The sequence below is a fragment of the Heterodontus francisci genome, chromosome 1 (genome assembly GCF_036365525.1).
Source record: "Heterodontus francisci isolate sHetFra1 chromosome 1, sHetFra1.hap1, whole genome shotgun sequence".
Taxonomy (NCBI): Eukaryota; Metazoa; Chordata; class Chondrichthyes; order Heterodontiformes; family Heterodontidae; genus Heterodontus; species Heterodontus francisci.
The window spans coordinates 273779587-273799157 of record NC_090371.1 but is presented as its reverse complement, the minus strand read 5'-3'; the positions used below and the strand labels follow the sequence as shown (position 1 = coordinate 273799157).

The window sequence follows — 19571 nt, the reverse complement described above, 5'->3', positions numbered from 1 at the left end:
TCACTAAAGCTAGTATGGCCTTTATCAGTTGCAAAAAAGGTTCTGGAAATTACCATGACTACTTAAGCTGCTGCAAGCATAAAATTAAATAATCATCTTGTTTTGCCTATATGCTTTCCTGAGCTGATGGAAATAGGTTATCTAATTATAGCATTTGCTGTAGCTAACAAAAGCCATTTTTATTTATCTACTTCCAAAACACCACAGAAGCTATTCAGCAACAAGCCCTAATTCTGCTAGAAGGACACTACCCATAAAATATGCAACCCAGCTCTACCCAACAGAAGTTTGATATTTCTAGTAAAAAGATGCTAGATCCATACAGCCTCAATAACAATGATCTCATACCTCTCATCATTAATGGCTTTCAGCACAGATCTTTTATTTCAACCAGTACTACCTTCAAACTGTTATCTTGTAGGACATTGCTACACCAAATTCAGCTGGGCACAGTAAATAAGATTTGAACAAAAATGGAAACTAATTTGATGTAGCAGGAATGCATCTTGAAACATCACTGGCTGTCCAATCTTGATGGTATTTTGAATTCACAAGAGCTGTGAGGTTAGCTGGTGTTCAAGTAAAAATCCATACACCAGTATCTATGAATTCAATTAGAGATGAATTGGGGTACCATTTTAAGACAGTAAATTTTTTCAAAACCTAACCACAATAAAAAAAGTAAACTTTAATTACAAATTAAAAGAAAAAAGTTTCAAATTATAATAGCTGTTATGCTACCAGTTCTTTATACAACTTTCATTCTATTGACCAAAGAAAATTCAGATGGTGAATAAATACACTACAGCCACTGTTCAACTCACTAAATGGAATAGGTTTCATGGAGTAAGCAGTAAGCTCAAAATTAACAGTTACAAATGCATGGTTATCTTGTCACTATTTCAAAGTATCACAGGCGATTAGTGATTAATAAATTGTGCAAGCAGAGATTTTCCAATAAGCTGCACTCATTTCCCATTGGATCACTTCTCTTCACACCACTGATTCTCCTTCCGTACCTGAAAGAGAGAAATACAATTAGCCCCCCAAAGAAATGATCTTTCATTGGACCCTCCCTCAAAGTTGTTCCTTCACCTCCACCCACAATTCCCCAAATCCATCTGAGTCTGCAACATTGCTGAAAAAGCAGCAATCTGTTCAGAAACCAACTCATGCAGTTCAGGGGTCTGGCAGGTTATGTACATGTTCCTTGATGCACATACCTCAGAAGCCCAACCTGGGTTGTCCAGTTGTTTCAGCCAAGCTTAAAAAGGCAATTCAAGCATTTTGAGAACGCATATTAGCATGGAAAAGCCACTTAGAGAATACTTTTGATTGGGCAGAAAGTTTAATTTAGGGAATAAAGATAACCACTTAGAAAATGAGAACACATGAAAAATTGACATCAGGATAACAGCAGATTAAAACAAATGTATAGTAAAGCACACTGCACACAAAACAGAAAACTACTGAAGCTATGGTGGCAAATGCATGGGGTTACGACAGATTTACCATGGGCTGCTTATAAAAATATAGAGCTGTCTTTATGCTGCTCTTGAAACGTCAATTCCCAATTTAGTAAGGCCACCTCCTACTAGATCAATAAAACCTTAGTGCAGCTTGGAGTACTTGCCATATAAAACGTTATAGTCACATTTGTGCCATGGACTCAAGCCCACTGGGCGGAGAGGTTGAATTAAAAAAAAAGACCCTTGCATCCCAGTCTAAGCTGATTTCAAACTACAGCATTTTAAACCATAGTACCAAAGTCCCTCATTTTAGGTGAGTATCCCTTGAAAGAAAGAGACAAAGTTGCCCCTCTCCTGCTCAAGAGAAGCCACCTTAAGCTGGGGGAGGTGATGGCATAGTGGTAATGTCACTAGGCTAGTAATCCAGAGTCCCAGGGCCCAGACTAGTACTTAGGTTCAAATCCCACAATGGCAAATTGTGAAATTTGAATTGTTAAAAAAAATCTGGAATTATAATGGTGACCATAATGAAACCATTGTCAATTGTTGTAAAAACCCATCTGGTTCACTAATGTCCTTGAGGAAAAGGAAATCTGCCATCCGGTCTGGCCTACATGTGACTTCAGGCCCACATCAAACTCTGAAATGGCCTCACAAGCCACAGTTCAAGGGCAATTAGTGATAGGCAATAAATGCTGGCCTATCCAGCAACACCCACGTCCCATGAACAAATAAAAACATGTCATTCAAAAACAAGACAGCTCAAGCAGAGAAAGTACAAGGTACTTGGGGCTTGTAAATTTTTTTTTAAAGAGATAAGCTAGCAGTACCTGTGCTTCCTCTTCCTCAGTGAAATCATTCTTGATGTTGAAGGTTTTGCGAATTTCTTCAGGTGTTTTTCCTTTAATCATGTTTGCCACTGTTTTGCAAGTGACATCCAAAAGACCCTTGATATCAAGGTAGTTTGCAGCCTATTATAAAAAGAAAGTCTATTAGAACAAAGCTTTTGAGAAATATTTTTAAAAGTCCTTGCTCCTCACCAAGATTTATTCTTCTGTTTTAATAGAGGGGTAGGCCTGCCTGGGTGCAATCAAGCCACGAGAAGATAGTTTCCCCAAGATGATCACATGTTGACAGACATTTTGATGGAATAGCCAGTGGGTGTTAGACCCTGTGAATGGTTTCCAGTCCACGACACTTCAGTGGCTACATGCAACCCTCCAAAATTTAATGTAATTTGTAAAAATAGTGTTTCCAACTACTTTCAACCTAAACAAAATTCAATCTATGTGTGGGCTCAGTTACTCAAAATGCATCTTTCAGCAAACCTATTTTTGCCACCTCACAGCACTATAGTTACAAAATGCTGCACTCAGATTAAACCACTGCGCTTAACATGCTATTGCAGGAAGTGCAGTTGGCTCTCATTTTTGAATACGAGGTTACTGTTCAAACTCAAATAGGTGGTGCCCAGGAAGACACCCCCACCCCTGTCATCCCCCAACCACCTTTCTAAAAAAAAATTGTGGTACAAGTTAAAAGAGGTGTAAGGTTTGGTTACTTATGTCATGCTAGGCCCCCCATCTGCCAAGAATGAGGCATATCAATTTTGTCATGAATATTGATTTTTAATTGTTGGATCAAGGAAATGACCTGTTAAACAGATCAGCTGTGGCTGGAAAAAAAATATTTACATACTAACAGACAAAGGTGAGGAAGCACATTCCAAGGCCTGCTTGAGGAAACAATCCACAAGGGTCAGGACTGGTTAGAACTGGTCACATGACTACCTGGCTATTCCAGGGTTCTTTTGACAGGGTCAGAGTTCGAATTCAATGTCTGTTTGCTCCTGGACTGAAGATCTCTCTCCTCTCTGCTGCCATCTCTTTCTCAAGCCTCTGAATTCAACGAAGGCACATGAACCCCAAGAGAGAAAAGTCTCCTACAGTGAACAAGGTTCAAGAATACTGGGACCCAACAAAAAGCAAGATCTACCTACAAGCAAGGACTCTACAGTGAGCTCGAAGAACTGCAACAACTCTTCAGATATTGCCTCAAACTTTTCCACTTTATTTTTTATTCTGTTCTTTTCTGTCTCTGCATACATGTGTATCACGTATCCGTAGGTGCCAAATGAATTAAAGAGTTTAAGTTTAATAAATTTCAACTCGTCTTTTTTAGACTTGAGAAAGCCTGTTTGTGCTGGTTTCTTTGCCTTCTAATTGGAAAGCAGTGAGCAAGGATTTACCAAAGGGGAGCTAAAAACATTGTGCATTTAAAATCAAATGTTCTTACGGCAAGACCAGGTGAAGACTGAAGGGGAACCCTAGACCTCTGGTCTTACTGTAACAGGGTTTAATTTTAAACACTTTTTAGCTCCCATTTGGTGACTCCTTGTTCACTGCTTTCCAATTATAAAGGCAAAGAAACTAGCACAAACAGGCTCTCAGGTCTAAAAAAGAAAAGTTGAAATTTATTAAACTCAAACTCCAATTTGTTTGACACCTACAGTTACATGGCACTCCTATGCGAGCATGCATACACAATACACACATGCAAAGAGACAGAAGAGAAAAATAAAGTGGAAAGTTTGACGCAATACCTGAAGAGTTGTTACAGTTCTTCGAGCTCACTGTAGAGTCCTTGATTGTAGGTAGATCTTGCTTTTCATTGGGGCCCAGTATCATTCTTAAATCTTGTTCGCTGTAGGAGACTTCTCTCTTGGGGTTCATGTGCCTTCAGTGGATTCAGAGGCTTGAGAAAGAGATGGGAGCAGACAGACACAGAGATCTTCAGTCCAGGAGCAAACAGACACACTGCCTTTAAACTCTGGCCAGTTCAAAAAATCCCTGGAACAGCCAGATAGTCATGTGACCAGCTGGTCTAACCAGTTCTGGCCCTTGTGGATTGTATCCTCCTTAGCAGACACTGGTATGTGCTTCCTCACCTTGGAGGTCTGTTAGTATGAGTTTTTTTCCCCAGCCGCAGCTGATCTGCAACAAGTCATTTCCTTGCTCCAACAAGTTAAAAAAAAAATCAATGTTCATGACAAAATTGATGTGCCTCATTCTTGGCAGGTGTGGGCCTAGCATGACACGTTAAAGGCAATTCCCATGCATAGAGTCATAGTCAGACAGAGTTATACAGCACAGTAACAGGCCCATCGTGTCCATACTGCCCATCAAGCACTTAACTATTCTAATCCCATTTTCCAGCACTTGGCCTGTAGCCTTGTATGCTATGGCGTTTCAAGTGTTCATCTAAATACTTCTTAAATATTGTGAGGGTTCCTGCCTCTACCACCCCTTCAGGCAGTACGTTCCAGATTCCAACCACCCTCTGGGTAAAAATTCTTTTTCCTCAAATCCCCTCTAAACTTCCTGCCCCTACTTTAAAAAAGGTATGCCCCCTGAATATTGACCTCTTCGCTAAGGGAAAAAGTCCTATCTAACCTATCAATGCCCCTCAACTTTGTATGCCTCAAACATGTCCCCCCTCAGCCTTCTCTGCTCTAAAGGAAAATAACCCTAACCTTTCCAGTCTCCCTTCATAGCTGAAATGCTCCAGCCCAGGCAACATCCTGGTGAATCTCCTCTGCACCCTCTCCAGTGCAATCACATCCTTCCTAGTGTGGTGCCCAGAATTGTACATAGTACTCCAGCTGTGGCCTAACTAGCATTTTATACAGCTCCATCATAACCTCCCTGCTCTTATATTCTATGCCTCAGCTAATAAAGGCAAGTATCCCTTATGCCTTCCTAACCACCTTATCTACCTGTGCTGCTGCCTTCAATGATCTATGGACAAGTACACCAGGGTTCCTCTGACCTTCTGTACTTCCTAGGGTCCTACCATCCACTGTATATTCCCTTGCCTTGTTAGGCCTTCCAAAATGCATCACTCCACACTGTTCAGGATTAAATTCCATTTGCCATTGCTCTGCCCATCTTACCAGCCCATCAATATCTTCCTATAATCTAAGGCTTTCCTCCTCACCATTTATGACACCAATTTTTGTGTCATCTGCAAACTGATCATGCCTCCTATATTCATGTCTAAATCATTAACGTACAGGAGTTCAGGAAATGGCAGATATGAATATTCCAGTACAGAAACAGGCCATTCGGCACAACAGGTTCACACCAGTGCTCAAATTCCTGATTAGCTTGCTTCCCACCTTGCTTTATCGTACCCCATCAGCATATGCTTTTACTCTTTTCTCCTTCAATTTATCTAGCTTCCTCAATAAATGAAACAATGCTATTCACCTCAAATGCTCCATGTGGTAGCAAGTTCCATGTTCTCACCATTCCACCATCAAAAAGAACTTGCATTTGTAAAGCACCATAATCACATCTCAGAATATACAAAAGAGCTTCACAGATAATGAATTTCTTTGGAAGTGCAGTCACCTATGCAACATCAGCCAATGACTTAATGCAATTGGACAGAACAAAGCTTAGACAACAGTTCATAAAAGCCCAAAAATTTCCAACAAGTACTGACCAGTATTAATTCAAAGAGAGTACCCTGGTCAACTTTCAGAAACTCTTGATCCCACACAGGTATATCATCAGTTCTCTTTTCTTTGTTTTCATCATCCTCTGGTGGAGGAGGGTCATCTCGGTGATGTGTACACCACTGGATCACCTAGGTGCACAAACACAACCTTCAAGCTAGTCATTTGCACATAATCGTGCCAGCACCACACAGGCTGGAACTTACCACAAAAGAATAGAGTAGCTAGCACAGCAAAAATTTTCCCTTGAACAATCTAGGCTGAATTAGTCCTACGTCAGAGGGGACAAGGACAGTGTTCAAACCCAGTACACAATTCATTATTCTAACAAAAAAGAGGAATGTTATACAGCTTTAGTAAGCTTCATCTAAAGTCTTGCATTTACATAGCACTTGTCACTAACTCAGTGTCCCAAAGGACTTTACAGTCAATGAAGTACTTTTTGAAGTGTAATCACTGTTGTAATGTAGGAAATGTGCCAGCCAATTTGCACACAGCAGACTCCCATAAAGCAACGAGATAATGGCCAGACCAGTTGTGTTAGGTGTTGATTGAGGGATAAATGTTGGCCAGGACACCAGGGAGAATGCTTCTGCTCCTCTTTGACAATGCAGCACTCAGTACTGCACGCAAAGTCAGTTTAGATTGTGCTCATGTCTTGAGTGGGGCTTGAACCCACGATTTCAGAGGGAAAAGTGTTACCAACTGAGCCAAGGCAAACATCCATTTGACTTCCAACAGTCTGGAATTGAAATGGATGAAGCAAAGGCTGGAGAGAATCACTACCCCCAGGAGAGATCAGCAGAGAAAAGATTTTGCCTTCTTACCTTCTTCAGAATGGCAGCATTCACATTTGGAAGTGGCACTGGGTCATCATCACCTTCATCATCCATACCTAGATCTGTTTTTTTAAAAAAAAAGAATACAGGATCATTACTCTTTGTGAAATAAAAAGCATGGGTCACCATTCCAGTAAATGTAGAATTTTATTTTAACTGACTAGACAATTTCATGTCAACTATCTACATGACAACAAATTGACTTTCTCCAAGTTAGGTTATTACACCTAGATGGGTCACCAATTCTCCCTTCCTGTTAAAATGACTGCTTTGCCATTAGTCCTGGGTATTGCATATCTCCTATATAGCATAAAGATATCTTGCTACCTAGTGTTAGATACCATGAAGGGTGTACAGAGAAAGCAGAAATTCCTATCCACCTACAGCAAAACCACACCATAGAACCAATATTAATCCTCACCAGTTAATTTGGAGAAAACAGATGCAGTATTCATACCCAAAAATAATTTAATAGTACCTTTCTAAGCAGCTCATTAAAACAAATACACCACAGGTGCTGCTTAAAGTTCATAAAGTCACTATTTATAACCTGACTTTTATTATGCTTGGATCTTTAAGAAAAAAATCTTACTACAAGATTAGTCAAGTTGTTGCCAGCTTATTTACAGCACTGTCACATTACTAGTACTGGATCTCTGCCACATCTATCAATAGTATTCCGCACTGGCACTGCAGCTAGTTAATCCCCTGCTGCAATCAGCATTGTCAGCAGCAGGGAGCACTTTCTGTCTGCTTGTAGCACAAACACTCCAACAGAAACAGCATTTAGCAAAACTTTTTTAAAAAAGTGTTAACAAAAATATATCTTATTCCCAACAAATAGTGGTACTTTTGCCTTTAAATGTATACAATTTAAAACCCATTAGTAAAACAGTATTAGGCCTATATAGCTTAAACTGCCAAAAAAAATCTGAATTCACAGCCTTTTCTGGTACTTTGGCTGAGAAGGAAGACACGAAACAAAGCAGATGATGATATTTGCATTAGTTTTGGTGGTGGCAACTTTAGGGTCGGGTGGAGTGGGCAACCAACTTCAGCAGGGCGCAAAACAGGTAATGGAGGATCAGCTGCCCATCATACACTTTGCAGTCAATGGGAATGAAGTTTTGGGGTGGGAATCTACTTCAGCCATTTTGCACCCCAAAGTTGAATCTCCCCCCCCCCCCCCCCCCAATCCCCATCCATCCCAGCCTTGAATCTTTCAGATAATTATAGAATTACAATCACGAAAGCAGCCACAAAATGTACTTGTCACAACCAGATGAATGAGAAGAATCAATCCCCCATTTAAAAGGTCAGCGAGGCATCATATGATCAGTTGCCCAGGTTTACCTGAACATCTGACAGATCTTCACCTAAATGCTAACATTACCAGCAGTCAACACAGTACAAGCTAAGAATTTAACCCAGCTGGTAACAGTATGAAAAGAGTGTGAACAACATTACTGTTATCAGAGACCCTTCATTGGATGTACCTTCCAACATTGTTTTGATTGTGATGGATTGCTTTGCTATTTCCACATCAACCTCAAAGATTTCTCCATCTGAGCTTTGCAGCTTAATGGCAGGCATTTTCTAGAAAGTGAAGAAAAAATTATTAAAAATATTATAATCTGCATCTGCAGATTTACAGAAATCATGTGCCCACATCACCCACTCCCACCCTTAAATTAGCTTGAAGCTCCATATCATCTTGTGCATTAACCTACACAATCTTATTACCCCACATACTTATTTGCCAAAGTCTCACCCTCCCGACCCAAGCAACATCTAATATCTTAATCTAATAATCTTAACACCTATCTTGATTTGCCTCTCGTCCCCTACTCTATTAGTAATAATCAATCCTTTAGACAATATAACCATGGACTTCCACCTCATCATCCTTCATTTCCTCTCTGCATCCCTCCAAATCCCCATGTCTTTTCTCATTGACTACTCCAAGACATTCTTCTACGTGACACACACAAGAAAAGTCCCCATGAACATTTGGGAGCAGAGACCAAAATAACAAGTAAAAATTCAGAAAGCCTCAAAAGATGCACACAATCATCAACACAAATAAAATAGCCAAATATCTCAATCAAGTATATATTTTAATTTACAGATTTTAAAAATCTGCAGGAATCCTCATCAGATGCACAGATTTGATGCAGCCAGGCCTTGTGTGTGTGTGGTGGGTGGGGGGGGGGGGGGGGAGAAAGAGAAGGGGGAAGATGGGGGAGGGGAGAGCAAGACAGAAAAATATCAAATGGAGTAAGTCTTTCTCCATTCTTAGATCAAGAAGGAGAAACAGCTCCCAGTTTGGAGTTCAGTCCATGGACTGCACTTCCCATTGACAAAATAAAGGTCTTACAGCAAAGGGCATCAGCGAAGTGCTGACAGGCAGCAGAACACTGCAGAGTCTAAACCAATTATAAACACTGGAGGAAGGTTCAGTAAATGGGATATAGCCCGAAGTTAGGTTAACAGCCAGCTGGGGAACCAGCTCCGGGAGAGGGGGGAGGGGGGGAGGGGGGAGGGGGGGGGGGGGGGAAGTTGCACAGCTCTCCAACACGCATCCTGACTACACAGAGCGCTAGGCCCAAGCTGTCGGTGGTTGGGGGACGTAGGGGAGGAGAGCGGCCTAGAAATGGCTGCTTCCTTTCGACAGGTGAGCCAGCCGGGCGCCAGGTAGGCGGATGGAACCCGGCGCCGGGCGTTTCCACGGCGACCAGCGTCCTCGCGAACCCACTCCAACATACCTAAACTCCAGCCTCCCCTATCCAACAAGCTCCGGCTCCGATCCTGACTGACCCGCTGCGGTCCGCACCCGCCGCTATTTATAGCCCAGCCGACCCTACTCCCCCCTCCCCCCCAACCGCACTGACGTCACAGGCCCTGCTGCGCAACGTCAGGACCCTAGTTTGACTTCCGTTCATGTGCCTAACTAGGAAAAAAATATACATTTTTTTTTTAAAGAGCGCGCTGGGTTAGCTCTTTACTCAAGACCCCACACACTATTGTATCTATATATGCATGGACCATTTTCCCCGTTTAAAGACGGTTGAGTAGGGATAATTAGATCAGGAAACTTACATAGACGACTAAAACACGTGAGGGTTGGGTCCATCTAGGCTGCGCACGACGATGTATTTATAACGCTCACAGTTAAATTTGAAAAGCCAGGTCACCTATAAATGAGACGCCGGCTGCGAGCTTTTCCTCTCTAATTGTGGAGGCCGCCCATTTACCGAAGGGCCGACTGATTTCTGAATGTCACGGACAATGCATTGTGAGAGAGAGGAGAGACGTCACCGCGCCATCACCGTTGCCCTCTGGGTATTGTAGGCCCGCAGGGCATGCGCGAACAACAACTCCCATGATCCCATTTACCTCGCATTCATTGGCCTAAAAGGAGGTGGTTGCGCAGTGGGATTGTCACTGCACCAGAGACCCAGGGTATTGCTCTGGAGATATGGATTCGAATCCCACCATGGCAGAAGGTGGAATTTGAATTCAATTAATAAACATGGGCATGATGGCCATGAAAGTACTGTCAACTGCTGTAAAAACCTTTTTAGTTTCCGAATGTCCTTTAGAGAAGGACATCTGCTTACATGTAACTCCAGACCCACGGCAATGTGATTAAATCTTAAATGCCCGAAATGGCCTTGCAAAGCCACTCAGTTGTATCAAATCGCCACAAAGTCTATGAATGAAACCAGATCGGCCTAGGCACTGGAAATGACAATGGCAAACTCAGCTCTTTAGACCCTGCAAAGTCCTTCTTGCTAATATCTGGGACCACATGCCAAAGTTGGGAGAGCTGTCCCACAACCGAGTCAAGCAGCAGTTGACAGTCATACTTATGGAATCATACCTTACAGCCAATGTTCCAGACATCACCATCCCCAGGTACGTCCTGTCCCACGGGAAGGACAAAGCACAGTGGTATAAAGTCGAGAGGGAGTTGGCCTGGGAGACCTTAACATTGACTCCGGGCCCCATGAAATCTCATGGTATCAGGTCAAACAGCGGCAAGGAAACCTCCTGCTGATTACCACCTACTGCTCCTCCACCCAAGCTGATGAATCAGTAGTCCATGTTGAACACCACTTGGAGGAAGCACTGAGGGTGGCAAGAGGGCAGAATGTACTCTGGGTGGGGGACTTGAATGTCCGACATCAAGAGTGGCTCGGTAGCACCATTACTGACCAAGCCAAGGACATAGTCTGCAGCAGGTGATGAGGGAACCAACAAGAGGGAAAAACATACTTGACTTCATCCTCACAAATCTGCCTGTCACAGATGCATCTGTCCACAACAGCATTGGTAGGAGTGACCACCGCACAGTCCTTGCAGAGACAAAGTCCCGTCCTCACATTGAGGATATCCTCCATTGTGTTGTGTGGCACTACCACCATGCTAAATGGGATAGATTTCGAACAGATCTAGCAACGCAAAACTAGATATCCATGAGGCACTGTGGGCCATCAGCAGCAGAATTGTACTCAACCACAATCTGCAACCTCATGGCCTGGCATATCTCCCACTCTACCATTACCATCAAGCCAGCAGATCAACCCTGGTTAAATGAAGAGTGTAGGAGGGCATGCCTGGAGCAGCACCAGGCATAACTCAACCTGGTGAAGCTACAACCCAGGACTACTTGCATGCCAAACAGTGGAAGCAGCATGCAATAGACAGAGCTAAGCAATCCCATAACCAACAGATCAGATATAAGCTCTGCAGTCCTGCCACATCCAGTCGTGAATGGTGGTGATTTTTTTTGTTTTTGTTTTATTCATTCATGAGATGTGGGCGTCACTGGCTAGGCCAGCATTTGTGTTAATGATCCTATGGCACTATTTTCAAGAAGAGCAGAGGGGTTCTCTCTGTTGTCCTGGCCAATATTTATCCCTCAACCAACAACACTAAAAACAGATTATCTGATCATTTAGCTCATTGCTGTAAGTGGGAGCTTGCTGTGGACAAATTGGTTGCCTTGTTTCCTACAACAATGATTGCACTTCAAAAGTCATTCATTGGCTGAAAAGCACTTTGACTTTTTTTATTATTCGTTCATGGGATGTGGGTGTCGCTGGCTAGGCCAGCATTTATTGCACTTGAGAAGGTGGTGGTGAGCCGCCTTCTTGAACTGCTGCAGTCCATGTGGGGAAGGTACACCCACAGTGCTGTTAGGGAGTTCCAGGATTTTGACCCAGCAACAGTGAAGGAATGGCAATTTAAACCTCTGCAAGAAGTGCCAAAGAACAGCAATGAGATGTGACCGATAATTTCTATTTGGTGGTGTTGGTTGCGGAATAAATATTACATCAGATAGATGGCAGCTCCAACAATGCAGCCCTCCCTCAGTATTGCACTGAGGTGTGAATCTTAGGTACTCAACTCCTGGATTGGAACTTGACCCATGACCTTCTGCCTCAGAGGTGAGAGTGCCACCAACTGAGCCAAGCTGGCAAAGGTATCTTTATTTTCCGATAAATGTAATATTTAAAAATGGAATGTGAGATGCAACGAGACATTAGGATCTTCCTCCCCTGCCAGTCTAAGAGATTCTTCTTCTTTGGCCTCCTTATCTCGAGAGACAATGGATAAGCGCCTGGAGGTGGTCAGTGGTTTGTGAAGCAGCGCCTGGAGTGGCTATAAAGGCCAATTCTAGAGTGACAGGCTCTTCCACAGGTGCTGCAGAGAAATTTGTTTGTCGGGGCTGTTACACAGTTGGCTCTCCCCTTGCGCCTCTGTCTTTTTTCCTGCCAACTACTAAGTCTCTTCAACTCGCCACATTTTAGCCCTGCCTTTATGGCTGCCCGCCAGCTCTGGCGAACGCTGGCAACTGACTCCCACGACTTGTGATCAATGTCACAGGATTTCATGTCGCGTTTGCAGACATCTTTAAAGCGGAGACATGGACGGCCGGTGGGTCTGATACCAGTGGCGAGCTCGCTGTACAATGTGTCTTTGGGGATCCTGTCATCTTCCATGCGGCTCACATGGCCAAGCCATCTCAAGCGCCGCTGACTCAGTAGTGTGTATAAGCTGGGGATGTTGGCCACCTCGAGGACTTCTGTGTTGGAGATGTGGTCCTGCCACCTGATGCCAAGTATTCTCCGGAGGCAGCGAAGATGGAATGAATTGAGACGTCGCTCTTGGCTGACACGTTGTCCAGGCCTCGCTGCCATAGAGCAAGGTATTGAGGACACAGGCCTGATACACTCGGACTTTTGTGTCCTGTGTCAGTGCCCCATTTTTCCACACTCTCTTGGCCAGTCTGGACATAGCAGTGGAAGCCTTTCCCATGCGCTTGTTGATTTCTGCATCTAGAGACAGGTTACTGGTGATAGTTGAGCCTAGGTAGGTGAACTCTTGAACCACTTCCAGAGCGTGGTCGCCAATATTGATGGATGGAGCATTTCTGACATCCTGCCCCATGATGTTCGTTTTCTTGAGGGTGTTGGTTAGGCCAAATTCATTGCAGGCAACCGCAAACCTGTCGATGAGACTCTGCAGGCACTCTTCAGTGTGAGATGTTAAAGCAGCATCGTCAGCAAAGAGGAGTTCCCTGATGAGGACTTTCCGTACTTTGGACTTAACTCTTAGATGGGCAAGGTTGAACAACCTGCCCCCTGATCTTGTGTGGAGGAAATTTCCTTCTTCAGAGGACTTGAACGCATGTGAACGCAGCAGGGAGAAGAAAATCCCAAAAAATGTGGGTGCGAGAACACAGCCCTGTTTCACGCCACTCAGGATAGTAAAGGGATCTGATGAGGCACTGCTATGCTGAATTGTGCCTTTCATATTGTCATGGAATGAGGAGATGATACTTAGTAGCTTTGGTGGACATCCGATCTTTGCTAGTAGTCTGACGAGACCACGTCTGCTGACAAGGTCAAAGGCTTTGGTGAGATCAATGAAAGCAATGTAGAGGGGCATCTGTTGTTCACGACATTTCTCCTGTATCTGACGAAGGGAGAACAGCATGTCAACGGTCGATCTCTCTGCACGAAAGCCACATTGTGCCTCAGGGTAGACGCGCTCGGCCAGCTTCTGGAGCCTGTTCAGAGCGACTCGAGCAAAGACTTTCCCCATTATGCTGAGCAGGCCAGCGGAAAAGCCCCTGGGAAGGACAGCATTACCCCTGAAATAATCAAGAGTGCCAAGTCTGCTATACTCTCAGCACTACATGAACTGCTATGCCTGTCCTGGGACGAGGGAGCAGTACCCCAGGACATGAGCGATGCCAATATCATCACCCTTGATAAAAACAAAGGTGACCGCGATGACCGCACCAACTACCGTGGAATCTCCCTGCTCAGCATAGTCTCAGAGATAGAATTCATCAAATCAAGGCAATTGCCATTTGCACTAAGCAAGTGTTGCAGCTACCGCCAGATGGCACCCTTTAGCTGAACTCTTGACAAAACAATGTTAGGAGTTAACCACATTTACATGATGGGAGTCAAAACTAAGATGGTTTCAGGCCCAGAGAACAAGACTACCAGCAGTTCATTAATTGTCAAAGGTCAGCCACAGAAATATTAAACTCAGAGAGACAGTCAAGTTCGATGAGGCAACAAATGAGCCATCAAAAAGCCCAGACAGAATTTGCAAATAGAAGTAAGGAAATTCAATATGGATATGTGCACCATGTTAAGTTTTGGAGGAACAAATGGAAGACGCATTGGGGCAGAATTCATTTGCTCAAACGTTCCACCAGATTCTTGCTATAACTCCAGTGGGATGGAAGAAGGCCAGATGCGGAATTCCCCAGGTCCCAGCCTCAGATAGGAAATCCTGTAACCTCTTACAAGGCCAGTGATGTTGGGGGAGGGGTCAAAGCTGGGGACTAAAACTTCCCATTCCCCCAGGCTATTAGAATCCTGACTTTATTGACCTGCAGAAGAGTAGCTCTGGCCCTACTGGAGCAGGGTGTTCGAGGCGTGGGGAGCAGCCTGTACTTCCAAAGATGTGCAATTATCCTTTCTTCCAAGAACTGTTTGTACCAGCCCCATTACACAAGGGCCAAAAGCTGGCGGGGGGGGAGTCAAAATGGGGTCTTTGAGTCCTGTAGTGCCCAAGATGCACCCATAGTGATGTGGGTGTCCATTGGCCCCATGCAAATGAAGTGCCCACCACAAACCCCAAGGTCAGCACTGGAGGGCACCATCCTGATTTAACTCCTAGCATCAAGGTATGTGGGTTTTTGAGAGGACTTACTCAATGAATGGCACAGCGAGGGGGAGGCTGAGATATCTCAAGGAGAGATAGTAGACTCAGTGCTTAACATGTTCAGTCACTGCACAGCAACAGTCTATAAATCTAATGGTGCTGAGTTTTGTTGCCAGATCAGCGTCATAAACGTCCAAGACTGCCGTGTGTGAAGCCTCTGTGGAGATCTTTGAGATTCTGAAAAGGTTTGATGGGGCTAAGCATAGAGAAAATGTTTCCACTTGTGGGGAAGTCCAAAACAAGAGGTCATAATATAAGATAAATCACCAATAAATTCAATAGGGAATTCAGGAGAAACGTCTTTACCCAAAGAGTGGCGAGAAGGTGGAAATCGCTACCATAAGGAGTAGTTGAGGTGAATAGCATAGATGCGCATAAGAAGCTAGATAGGTACATGAGGGGAAAAGGAATGGAATGATATGCTGATAAGGTGAGATGAAATAGGATGGGAGGAGGCCGTGTGGAGCATAAATGCCGGCGTGGACTAGTTGGGCTGAATGGCCTGTTTCTGTGCTGTAGACTTTGGACAGAATCTTCCCAGCCTCTTGGAGGCAGCTTTGGAGATGGGGAGTGCCGGGAATGTATCAGAAAACCCACCTGGATGGCTCCCCGAGGCTGTCCTACCTCTGGACACTTTTCCCAGGGGTGGGCTGCCACTCAGGGAAAAGTCTATACACCTCAGGGGAAGCCTCATGAGTAAAGTATCTGAAACATTGCTGCACTTCCTGTGTGTGATCTCACACCACCGGCCTCACCTGGGGTGATTCTATGCTTCCAATGGGAAGTCAACACACCTGAGTTTGCTGTTGAAGCAGAAAGCCTTTTCCTACCACCTTCCTGGACTTCTTTCCTTTAGAACATAGAACAGTACAGCACAGTACAGGCCCTTCAGCCCACGATGTTGTGCCAACCCTTTAACCTACTCTAAGATCAAACTACCTGCATACCCTTCATTCTACTATCATCCATGTACCTTTCCAAGAGTCGCTTAAATGTCCCTAATGTATCTGCTTCTACTACCACCGCTGGCAGTGCATTCCACGCACCCACCACTCTCTGTGTAAAGAACCTACCTCTGACATCTCCCCTAAACCTTCCTCCAATCACCTTAAAATTATGCCCCCTGGTGATAGCCCTTTCCACCCTGGGAAAAAGTCTCTGGCTATCCATTCTATCTATGCCTGTCATCATCTTGTACACCTCTATCAAGTCACCTCTCATCCTTCTTCGCTCCAATGAGAAAAGCCCTAGCTCCCTCAACCTTTCTTCATAAGACATGCCCTCCAGTCCAGGCAGCATCCTGGTAAATCTCCTCTGCACCCTCTCTAAAGCTTCCACATCCTTCCTATAATGAGGCGACCAGAACTGAACACAATATTCCAAGTGTGGTCTAACCAGGGCCTTATAGAGCTGCAGCATAACCTCGCGGCTCTTAAACTCAATCCCCCTGTTAATGAAAGCCAACACCCCATACGTCTTCTTAACAACCCTATCAACTTGGGTGGCAACTTTGAGGGATCTATGGACGTGGACCCCAAGATCCCTCTGTTCCTCCACACTGCCAAGAATCCTGTCTTTAAGCCTGTATTCTGCATTCAAATTCGACCTTCCAAAATGACACTTCACACTTTTCCAGGTTGAACTCATCTGCCACTTCTCAGCCCAGCTCTGCATCCTGTCAATGTCCCGTTGCAACCGACAACAGCCCTCCACACTATCCACAACTCCAGCAACATTTGTGTCATCGGCAAACTTACTAACCCAGCCTTCCACTTCCTCATCCACGTCATTTATAAAAATCACAAAGAGCAGAGGTCCCAGAACAGATCCCTGCGGAACACCACTGGTCACCGAGCTCCAGGCTGAATACTTTCCATCGACTACCACCCTCTGTCTTCTATGGGCCAGCCAATTCTGTATCCAGACAGCCACATTTCCCTGTATCCCATGCCTCCTTACTTTCTGAATGAGCCTACCATGGGGAACCTTATCAAATGCCTTGCTAAAATCCATATACACCACATCCACTGCTCTTCCTTCATCAATGTGTTTTGTCACATCCTCAAAGAATTCAATAAGGCTTGTGAGGCATGACCTGCCCCTCACAAAGCCATGCTGACTATCTCTAATCAAACCATGCTTTTCCAAATAATCATAAATCCTGTCTCTCAGAATCCTCTCCAATAATTTGCCCACCACCGACGTAAGACTGACTGGTCTGTAATTCCCAGGGTTATCCCTATTCCCTTTCTTGAACAAGGGAATAACATTTGCCACCCTCCAATCATCTGGTACTACTCCAGTGGACAGTGAGGATGCAAAGATCATCACCAAAGGCACGGCAATCTCTTCCCTCGCTTCCCGTAATAACCTTGGGTATATCCCGTCTGGCCCCTGGGACTTATCTATCCTCATGTCTTTCAAAATTTCCAGCACATCCTCCTTCCTAATATCAACCTGTTTGAGCATATCAGCTTGTTTCACGCTGTCCTCACAAACGACAAGGTCCCTCTCACTAGTGAATACTGAAGCAAAGTATTCATTCAGGACCTCCCCTACCTCCTCCAACTCCAGGCACAAGTTCCCTCCACTATCCCTGATTGGCCCTACCCTCACTCTGGCCATCCTCTTGTTCCTCACATAAGTGTAGAACGCCTTGGGATTTTCCTTAATCCTACCCGCCAAGACTTTTTCACGTCCCCTTCTAGCTCTCCTAAGTCCATTCTTCAGTTCCTTCCTGGCTACCTTGTAACCCTCTAGAGCCCTGTCTGATCCTTGCTTCCTCAACCTTAAGTAAACTTCCTTCTTCCTCTTGACTAGCTGTTCCACATCTCTTGTCATCCAAGGTTCCTTCACCCGACCATCCCTTCCTTGCCTCATCGGGACAAACCTATCCAGCAGTCGCAGCAAGTGCTCCCTAAACAACCTCCACATTTCTGTCGTGCATTTCCCTGAGAACATCTGTTCCCAATTTAAGCTCCCCAGTTCCTGCCTAATAGCATTGTAATTCCCCCTCCCCCAATTAAATATTTTCCCATCCCGTCTGCTCCTATCCCTCTCCATGACTATAGTAAAGGTCAGGGAGTTGTGATCACTATCACCGAAATGCTCTCCCACCGAGAGATCTGCCACCTGGCCTGGTTCGTTGCCAAGCACCAAATCCAACATAGCCTCCCCTCTAGTCGGCCTATCTACATATTGAATCAGGAAACCTTCCTGGACACACCTGACAAAATCTGCTCCATCCAAACTATTTGCACTAAGGAGGTTCCAATCAATATTAGGGAAGTTGAAGTCACCCATGACAACAACCCTGTTACTTCTGCACCTTTCCAAAATCTGCCTCCCAATCTTTCTGGTAGCAAAACAGACGAGTCCTGCCAGAAAAATATTTCAAACACGGCTTAGAACATAGAACATAGAACATTACAGCGCAGTACAGGCCCTTCAGCCCTCGATGTTGCGCCGACCTGTGAAACCATCTGACCTACACTATTTCATTTTCATCCATATGTCTATCCAATGACCACTTAAATGCCCTTAAAGTTGGCGAGTCTACTACTGTTGCAGGCAGGGCATTCCACGCCCCTACTACTCTCTGTGTAAAGAAACTACCTCTGACATCTGTCCTATATCTATCACCCCTCAACTTAAAGCTATGTCCTCTCGTGTTTGCCATCACCATCCGAGGAAAAAGGCTCTCACTATCCACCCTGTCCAACCCTCTGATTATCTTATATGTCTCTATTAAGTCACCTCTTCTCCTCCTTCTCTCTAACGAAAACAACCTCAAGTCTCTCAGCCTTTCCTCGTAAGACCTTCCTTCCATACCAGGCAACATCCTAGTAAATCTCCTCTGCACCTTTTCCAAAGCCTCCACATCCTTCCTATAATGCGGTGACCAGAACTGCACGCAATACTCCAGGTGCGGCCGCACCAGAGTTCTGTACAGCTGCAGCATGACCTCGTGGCTCCTAAACTCGATCCCCCTACTAATAAAAGCTAACACACCATATGCCTTCTTAACAGCTCTATTAACCTGGGTGGCAACTTTCAGGGATTTATGTACCTGGACACCAAGATCTCTCTGCTCATCTACACTACCAAGAATCTTCCCATTCGCCCAGTATTCTGCAATCCTGTTACTCCTTCCAAAGTGAATCACCTCACACTTCTCCGCATTAAACTCCATTTGCCATCTCTCAGCCCAGCTCTGCAGCCTATCTATGTCCCTCTGTAACCTACAACATCCTTCGGCACTATCCACAACTCCACCGACCTTCGTGTCATCCGCAAATTTACTAACCCACCCTTCTACACCCTCATCCAGGTCATTTATAAAAATGACAAACAGCAGTGGCCCCAAAACAGATCCTTGCGGTACACCACTAGAAACTACACTTCAGGATGAACATTTACCATCAACCACCACCCTCTGTCTTCTTTCAGCTAGCCAATTTCTGATCCAAAGCACTAATTCACCTTCAATCC

At 44.6% G+C, this 19571-nt stretch overlaps 1 protein-coding gene across 2 annotated transcripts; it reads right to left on the bottom strand.

The window, feature by feature from the left end:
• Positions 1–668: 668 nt before the first annotated feature.
• On the bottom strand, positions 669–10112 carry LOC137376552 (S-phase kinase-associated protein 1-like). 2 transcript variants are annotated; one of them, XM_068045324.1, is made up of 6 exons: positions 9927–10112; positions 8324–8423; positions 6816–6889; positions 5976–6119; positions 2300–2440; positions 669–1019 (listed from the first exon to the last, which is right to left on the bottom strand). In XM_068045324.1, exons 2-6 carry the CDS (start codon positions 8418–8420, stop codon positions 984–986), a joined length of 492 nt encoding a protein of 163 aa, XP_067901425.1. In that variant the 5' UTR covers positions 8421–8423; positions 9927–10112; the 3' UTR covers positions 669–983. The 2 variants fall into 2 exon arrangements, with proteins under 2 accessions (XP_067901425.1, XP_067901416.1); XM_068045315.1 differs by lacking the exon at positions 9927–10112 and adding an exon at positions 9593–9699.
• Between the last annotated feature and the right edge of the window lie 9459 nt (positions 10113–19571).